At 44.0% G+C, this 9470-nt stretch overlaps 1 protein-coding gene across 1 annotated transcript in view; it reads left to right on the top strand.

Annotated features, from left to right (window-relative positions):
* The first annotated feature begins 219 nt into the window (after positions 1-219).
* The window catches only part of LOC115118340 (fatty acyl-CoA reductase 1-like), a 66130-nt gene continuing 56879 nt past the window's right edge, over positions 220-9470 (top strand). The window contains exon 1 of the mRNA XM_029646927.2: positions 220-501. Coding sequence (XP_029502787.1) covers positions 449-501 — 53 coding nt within the window. The 5' untranslated portion in view covers positions 220-448. The remainder of the gene's footprint in view (positions 502-9470) is intronic.

The following is a 9470-nucleotide window of genomic DNA, read 5'->3' as shown; positions in this document are numbered from 1 at the left end:
GTGTGAGCTTCCTTAGATGTGGGCTGGTACTTGCAGAAAACCTATCACCTGTGGTTGGTTGTTTGTTACCTGTGTCCAATATCCATACAATTCAGTTCACAACCAATGTGTTTGGTTATACAGTGGCCTGTGTTAAAGCCTTTCTTTTGTTGCTAAACATCCTCAAAAAAAACTAAGGATGGCACCAGGAAAGGGGCCGTCTCAGGTGAACCAAAATAACAGAACACAACGGTTTCCGTAGCTGAGAAAATGTGCATCTATGTCTGTCTGTCTGGAACACGCCCTCCGGTTTCTCTCATCCCATATCATCAACAACCACGTTCATCCTCTGTATTCAGTGGAGAGACATGAGAGTGGCCGGCTGGCGTGGTCTAGGACAGTGAAAATTCCACAGCGAGACGTTTCGAAAGAGCAGGCAGCAAGATCTGCATTCTCAAGTTGAAAGCGCATGTTTCGGTTCTGGGTCGCAAACCTACAGCCAACAAGGATATCCTATCCAAGGTAAGATTGTTTTTACTCGTTTTTAAATTCTTCAAATCCCGTTTTGGTGTAAATGTATAAGAAGGTGCTGGAGTGAAGGACTGAAGCATCTCTCATTCCCCAGTCAGATTTGTCTGGGACGGGAATGTAGAAAGCGTGCCCATTTGACGCCTTCTGTTTGTTTACAAACATGCACACTAGCTTGCTATGATGAACATTTAATTTGGCCTAGCCATACTGTGATCGCTTTCATTAATGTCTTAACATGACTGAGTGAGTACGCGCGAGCTACAGTGCCCGATTCTACCAGCGGCCACTCAGTCCAGTCCAGTCTCTACAGTATATTCAGTACCTTGCATAGCTTTCTGTAATGTAAATCCTCAGAATATTTCTGCGTGCGTAAATATTGTTCCTTGTAAATCCCACATAAACTAGCTTACAATAGCCCAAAATAACTGAACAAATCAGCTAGATAAATGCTTCAGAATAAAAGGAGGCGGCACAGCCGGGAAAATGACTCCGATAGAACTGTCATATTGGTTTATTGTGCAGCGCTTTCTCATGTGGAATCAGCGCTGGCGCTCATTGAGTAATCAGAGGTCGGCGAGTGCTCTCTCTGCGCGCTGAAAGTGAAGCGCGCGTTCTCTATCTTGCGCAACAAGGTTCATAAATGATTGGGGGGGGGGGGGGGGGAGAGATGTGTTCTGACAGTATTGTTATCTATGTTGTGTAACTGCCTTAGAATTGATTCCGAATTAAAATACCTCAAATGAACAGGAAACCATGTTGTAGGTAATGTTGGACATTGCATTATGACAATGCGTGTGTCCTTTGCTATCATTGGCCATTAGAATTAGCTAGTATCCACCACTGTATTTTGTGGGTCTTCCAGTCGTCAGATTTGAATTTGAGTTCATATAGTCCTTTACAACATATCTGAGGGGGCTGACCCCAGACCATACGCCTATATGTGCACCTTGATGGGCTCCTAACTTTTGAATGTGTGAGAATCCTTGTTGAGCTTATACAACACTGCAGAGGTGAGAAGGAGAGTGAGAGCCAAACTGACCTCTGCAGTCACCATATATGCCAGTGCGCTTTGAGCCAGGTGTTGGGGTCCAGAGGTATGTGGTGTGAGAAAATAGCTTGTCATGTTATGTCACTGGTCATCAGTTTAAAAAAGAAAGAAAACATAGGAAAGGTAATGTCTTGCGGTGGTTAATAAACATAGATGTCACAGATAGGTTGAATTATCCTCAGAGACTGGCACTGGCCTTTATTTACTTTTTGTTCTGTTAGGAGACCTCAGTGATGATCTGCTCTTGTTCACAGCCATGTAGTTATGTGTATGAGTATGTGCATGGTGTAGCAACCTGACAGAGTACACATTGACACTTCATTCCCCTCGTAAAAGTCCATGTAAAAGCAGCGCTACATTCTTGTACACTCATTCCAGTAAGGTACGTAGTAATGCATTTTACTGAGAACATTACGCTAGAGATGATCGTTGACCCTCTTGACTGAGCATTAAGGAGTTCTAAATTACACCCTCAATTTCCAGGGGCATACCCTCTCCATTCCTTTGTGCTCACTGCACTCTCTCTCTCTTTCTCTCTTCTTTACTGTCTCTGAGCCATGCTTCTCCATTTCACTCTCTCCTCCTGCCTCTCCCTCTCTTATTTCTTAGTATGGATAGGCAGAATCAGACAGCTTATTCTCTCTTACTCACTTCCTCTCTCTCTGTCTCTCGCTCTCTCACTCCCCCCTCCTTTAAACAGCCGCTGTGCTTTCTCTCTCGGTGCCAAAGTGTGTTTTATTATTTATTTATCCTGGCACCATGCTCTTGCCCATTGCCCACAGAGAACAGGGTGGCATGCACATCACAGATGCATCATGGGTGAACTCAGTGGCTGTGGGCATCATCATCCGTTCCTGGTTGAGTGTTTCCTCCCCACTTAGATAAGTCCCGTCCTCCTTTCAACTCGTGTTAATTTCCAGAAGTAGAAGTTTGGGGTGGATGAGTTCTGCAACAGCCCCAAAAGCACTTCTAGAAACATCTATTTGTAGAGCAGGTTTGAATCTGTCAGGACCAGTAGGTTCAGTCAGGAGACCTGCAGGGGTTTTTGTCAAAGAGGCTTTGTGTTATGCAAACACATCAGGATGCTTGTGGGTGGATGGATGTTTTGTGGCATAAAGCTCGTGTGATGAGGCGCGCTGTAACTGTAGGGTGTGCTGCAGGTGCTCTGGGCCTAAGGGTTAAAAGAAAAACACACCTGTTGAGAATCAGAGATATTCCACTGCATGAACTCCTCAACTGTGTAACCGTAAATAACCTCCTCATACAGATGCTTAAAGGAGCAGTTAGCAGTTGCTACATCCATTTTTGGAGTTATACATTAAATGATATGTATCCATTGAGCTTAGTTCAACTGTCGTAACCCATCAGAATTCAAAATGTGAGGTTTGTTTACTCCAATGTTTGTGAAGAAAGTAAATGTAAACAAACACTGTTTATCTTAAAAAACCTGGTTAAACCATGGTCAGTCCTTACCTCCATAGCTCTGTCTTTGAATTTGAGAGTGGTCCCATTGCTCCAGCCCTATCCCCCTGGCTTTTTACCCACACAGTGGTGGGGAGACGCTTTGTTGTTATTTTAACTGCTTATTGCTACTTTTAAGGACCCCATTAAAAACGTGCTGAAGAAAAGGTAGACCTCAAACTTTAACAGTCTCATGTGTTGAATGCAAGGACCTGCTGTTGGGATTGTCTATGAAGGGAATGAATAATGTAGGGAAATGCATAGGTAAGGAGAAGTGTAGTCTGATGTGTTTACGGTGATGGGTTGAAGAGGTCAGGCACAGGAGCCATGTTAATGGGACTTGATGGTGCACTTCACCCCTAGACAATACAAACACATTAGACTGAAACAATGGGAAAGGAAACTTTGCTTTGACTACTTGCTTTGTAGGATGTTTATCACTGCTTTAGTTAACTTATTAGAGGCATATCTGTGATACCATTACTTCAACTTTGCTTCTGTTCCAATACCGTTCCATAATTAGTGTGACCATGTAATCTATTTAACTGGCTGATTTTGTTCTGTGTTTTTGGTTTTGTGTGATTTGTGTGCTCATGTAACAGTATTGTTCCATCCCTCTCCTCGCCCAAACCTGGGCTCGAACCAGGGACCCTCTGCACATATCAACAGTCACCCTCGAAACATCGTTACCCATCGCTCCACAAAAGCCTTGCAGAGCAAGGGGAACCACTACTTCAAGATCTCAAAGCGAGTGACGTCACCGATTGAACCGCTATTAGCGCGCACTACCGCTAACTAGCTAGCCATTTCACATCGGTTACACTCACCCCCCTTTTGACCTCCTCCTTTTCCGCAGCAACCAGTGATCCGGGTCAACAGCATCAATGTAACAGTATAACTTTAGTCCGTCCCCTCGCCCCGACCCGGGCGCGAACCAAGGAACCTCTGCACACATCAACAACTGACACCCACGAAGCATCGTTACCCAAAAGCCGCAGCCCTTGCAGAGCAAGGGGAACCACTACTTCAAGGTCTCAAAGCGAGTGACGTCACCGATTGAAACGCTATTAACGCGCACCGCCGCTAACTAGCTAGCCATTTCACATGGGTTACACTCAGTGCCAGTGGAGATGCTAATCCTGTCAATGAGGGAGTTGGCACAGCAGGATGTGAGTAACACTAAACACACACTGTTAAATATGGCCCTATTCCCACTACGAGAGCTGAAGGAGAGTCTGAGGAGCAGAGTGGCCAAAGAGATTTCTACTTTTCAATTCACACTACATCCTTGCCTTACCTTTCGTTGTCTGGCAATCCTACATTCTTGGTCTGCAGCTCAAATTGATCGTAAATAAGTAGCCACTAATTATGCAAAAACTATTTAATAATCCAAACAACTTTTCTATTAAAACATATTTCAGTATTGAATAATGCAATCAAACCATACCACACTCTTGAGTAATGCAACAATCCACAAGCATTTGCAGACAATTAAATAGTGATGGGGGAAAAAAATCGATACTGTTACAGGAATATAATATTTTTTACGATATATCGTATTGTATAGTTGTACCTGCATCAAAACTACAGTATTTTTTCCTTCATAGCTTTCTCTACATCTTCTTTTTAAATAGGGAGTCAATGTCACGCTTGCTCCCGCTTCCCCTCCGCCAGGCTGTCCATCATTACGCACACCTGTCACCATCATTACAGTGCAATATTGGACTCACCTGGACTCCTTCACTTTGTTGATTGCCCCTTATATATCTGTCTGTTCCTCAGTTTGTTCCCTGTGTCAGCATTAATGTGATTTTGTTTCCCCTGTCCAGATGCTGTCCGTGTTCTGTTTCATGTCCGTTGTTTATTAATGTTCACTCCCTGTAATTGCTTCTCGTCTCCCAGCGTCTGTCCTTACAGAATGCTGACCATTTGAAGCATCAAGGAGTTTTTTGTTTTGTTGGGGACGTCGGGTGCCACTGCCGAAGGAACCGGGGGTGCCTCAGCTGAATCGTTGGGCTTCCACGCCTTAGCCTGCTCGAGAGGTTTCCTTGTCTCGGTTGGCTTGGCAGGCTCCCACCCCACGTCATACCTCAGCCGGCTCATCAGGCTTCCTCGGCTCGTCGGGCTTCCACGCCTCAGCCGGCTCGTCAGGCTTCCTCGACTCGTTGGGCTTCCACGCCTCAGCCGGCTCGTCAGGCTTCCTCGGCTCGTCGGGCTTCCACGCCTCAGCCGGCTCATCCGACTCCCATGTCCTTTGTTTATAAAATGTTAACTCCCTGTACTTGTTTCTCGTCTCCCAGCGTCTGTCCTTACAGCCAATTAGTTTTCTCATTGCTCTCTCTCTTGTCCCTCTGCAGCAGACATATGGTGAGCAATATGTTTGAAACACGTAGTCACAATAATCCCAGTATTGAATCGCAATACATATAGAATCGTGAAAATCGATAATATTATCTCGTGAGGTCCCTGGCAATTTCCAGCTCTATAATTAAAAGGGTTCATTTTCTCGTACACAAATTAGCTGACAATACACAGCTAACTCCTGCTAGCTAGCTAACTAACAACATGCTTCATGATCAAGTAGCATTAGCATATCATTAATTGATGTTTACCCTCCCATACAAATATAAAAGTACAGTAATGTTATACAGTGTCTTTAAATTTGCATACCACCCCAACAGATCTACAGATGACGCAATTTCAATTGCATTTCACACTGCCCTCTCCCACCTGAACAAAAGGAGAAATAACCATGTGAGAATTCTGCTCATAGACTACAGCTCAGTGTTCAACACCATAGTCCCCTCCAACCACATCACCATGCTAGGGACCCTTGAACTGAACCCCTCCCTATGCAGCTAGATCCTAAACGTCCTGACAGACCGGCCCCAGGAGACGAGGGTAGGCAACAACACCTCCGCCACACTTACCCTCAACACAGGGGCGTGTGCTTAGTTCCCTCCTGTGCTCCCTGTTCGCCCACGACTGCGTGGCCATGCACGACTCCAATCCACATCGACGTGGCTGTTGTGGAACGGGTCGAGAGCTTTAGGTTCCTTGGCGTCCACATCACTAAGGACATGGTCTACACACCCGCACAGTTGTGAAGAGGGCATGGCAGCACCTCTTCTCCGTCGGGAAGCTGAAAAGATTTGGCATGGGCCCTTGGATCCTCAAAAAGTTATCCAGCTGCACCATTGAGAGCATCTTGACTGGCTGCATCACTGCTTGGTATGACAAATGCGCTGCTCTTGACCGCAAAGCACTACAGAGGGTGGTGCAGACAGCACAGTACCTCACTAGGGCCAAGCTCCTTGCCATCCAGGACCTCTATATCAGGTTGTGTCAGAGGAAGGCCTGAAAAATTGCCAAAGACTCCAGCCACCCAAGCCATAGACTGTTCACTCTGCCTTCTGTCTGGCAAACTGTACTGGAGCATCGGCTCAGGGACCAACAGGCTTTGAGACAGCTTCTATCCCTAAGCCATAAGACTGCTAAATGTCCAGACTGCTAAATATTAAATTAATGGTACCCAAACTATCTGCACTCTCTATCTTGCACTGACCCTATGTACACTCACTAGACTATATAAGCACACCATATACACACTCACTCACTCACTCACTCACTCACTCACTCACTCACCACTCACTCACTCACTCACTCACTCTACATTGACACTCCCACACAAAACCCACACACATTCACATACACTACAAACACACACACAACACAAACACGCATACCAACACAACGCAAACACACATACATACACATTACACACACGCGCATTCATACACTTTTACACTCAGAATTTACTGCTGCTACTCTGTTCTTTATTTTACTCTTATTATCTATCCTGATGCCTAGTCACTTTACCCTGCCTTCATGTACATATCTACCTCAAATACCTTATTATTATCTATCCTGATGCCTAGTCATTTTACCCTGCCTTCATGTACACATCTACCTAAAATACCTTTATTATTATCTATCCTGATGCCTAGTCATTTTACCCTGCCTTCATGTACATATCTACCTCAAATACCTTATTATTATCTATCCTGATGCCTAGTCATTTTACCCTGCCTTCATGTACATATCTACCTCAAATACCTTATTATTATCTATCCTGATGCCTAGTCACTTTACCCTGCCTTCATGTACACATCTACCTCAAATAGCTTATTATTATCTATCCTGATGCCTACAGTAGTCACTTTACCCCACGTCAAATTCCTTGTGCCTCTGCACATTGATCTGGGACTGGTACTCCCTGTATATAGCGCCACATCGATCTGGTACTGGTACTCACTGTATATAGCTCCACATTGATCTGGTACTGGTACTCACTTTATATAGCTCCACATTGATCTGGTACTGGTACTCACTGTATATAGCTCCACATTGATCTGGTACTGGTACTCCCTGTATATAGCTCCAAATGTATCTGGTACTGGTACTCCCTGTATATAGCTCCACATTGATCTGGTACTGCTACTACCTGTATATAGCTTAATTCTTGTGTATTTTATTTTACTCCTCTTGTGTTGCTATTTATATTCTTCAACTCTGTCGTTGGGAAGGGCTCGTAAGCAAGCATTTCACAGTAAAGGCTAAACAAGTTGTATTTGGCGCATGTGACAAATAAAATTACACAGCTGTGTAGCTAGGCTACACGGCTAGGTAACATTAGCTAGCAAGCAAGCTAGCTAGATAAACAATATCATTTCTTAATTCTCACATAAACATGATGGCTGTAGCTGAATGCTGACATTTTGCTTAACTATGGTTAGAGAGGCGTTCTTAGGTTTACACTAGCTACCGTATTAGAGTTATCTTAAAACAAACCAGGCTTCATTGTATCAATATCATGGAAGTCATTATATGAGGTAAAAGCAAATTGCGACTGAAAACGGAGTTGCTTCTTGCCTGGACCTCGTTGGCTCAGTGCAGTCAAGCACAAATAAAAACAACAGATGTAAAACTACGGCGACAATTTCAGAATGTACACTACCAGTCGTCAAATGTTGTAGAACACCTACTCATTCAAGGGTTTTTCTTTATTTTTTTACTGTTTTCTGCATTGTTGAATAATAGTGAAGACATCAAAACTATGAAATAACACATATGGAATCATGTAGTAACCAATAAAGTGTTAAACAAATCAAAATATATTTAATATTTGAGATTCTTCAAATAGCCACCCTTTGCCTTGATGACAGCTTTGCACACTCTTGGCATTCTCTCAACCAGCTTCATGAGGTAGTCACCTGAAATGCATTTCAGTTAACAGTTGTGCCTTCCTAAAAGTTCATTTGTGGAATTTCTTTCATTCTTAATGCATTTGAGCCATCACTTGTGTTGTGACAAGGTAAGGGGGGTATACAGAAGATAGTCCTATTTGGTAAAAGACCAAGTCCATATTATGGCAAGAACAGCTCAAATAAGCAAAGAGAAACGATAGTCCATCATTACTTTAAGACGTGAAGGTCAGTCAATATGGAACATTTCAAGAACTTTGAAAGTTTCTTCAAGTGCAGTCACAAAAACGATCAAGCGCTATGATGAAACTGGCTCTCATGAGGACCGCCACAGGAATGGAAGACCCAGAGTTACCTCTGCTGCAGAGGATAAGTTCATTAGAGTTACCAGCCTCAGAAAATGCAGCACAAAAAATGCTTCAGAGTTCAAGTAACAGACACATCCCAACATAAACTGTTCAGTGGAGACTGTGTGAATCAGGCCTTTGTGGTTGAATTGCTGCAAAGAAATCACTACTAAAGGACACCAATAAGAAGAAGAGACTTGTTTGGGCCAAGAAACACAAGCAATGGACATTAGACTGTGGAAATTTGTCCTTTGGTCTGGAGACGTGCTGTGGGTGAACAGATGATCTCCGCATGCTTATTTCCCACTGTAAAGCATGGAAGAGGAGGTGTTATGGTGTGGGGGTGCTTTGCTGGTGACACTGTCTGTGATTTATTTAGAATTCAAGGCACACTTAACCAGCAGGGCTACCACAGCATTCTGCAGCGATACGCCATCCCATCTGGTTTGGGCTTAGTCCCACTATCATTTGTTTTTCAACAGGACAATGACCAAACACACCTCCAAGCTGTGTAAGGGCTATTTGATGGAGTGCTGCATCAAATGACCTGGCCTCCACAATCCCCCACCTCAACCAACTTGAGATGGTTTGGGATGAGTTGGACCGCAGAGTGAAGGAAAAGCAGCCAACAAGTGTTCAGCATATGTGGGAACTCATTCAAGACTGTTGGAAAAGCATTCCAGGTGAAGCTGGTTGAGAGAATGCCAAGAGTGTGCAAAGCTTAGAGGAGGGCAACTTTCGGGCGAGTGTCATGCCCTACCTCTGGAGGTAGCAGTCGAGACGTGACAAGTTCGGAAGTTTACATTGCAGTATATAAGACGAGGGTATTTTTGTGAAAAG

Source organism: Oncorhynchus nerka, linkage group LG23, assembly GCF_034236695.1.
Source record: "Oncorhynchus nerka isolate Pitt River linkage group LG23, Oner_Uvic_2.0, whole genome shotgun sequence".
Lineage (NCBI taxonomy): Eukaryota > Metazoa > Chordata > Actinopteri > Salmoniformes > Salmonidae > Oncorhynchus > Oncorhynchus nerka.
The sequence above is the reverse complement of the archived record's forward strand: the minus strand, read 5'-3'. Positions and strand labels throughout refer to the sequence as shown.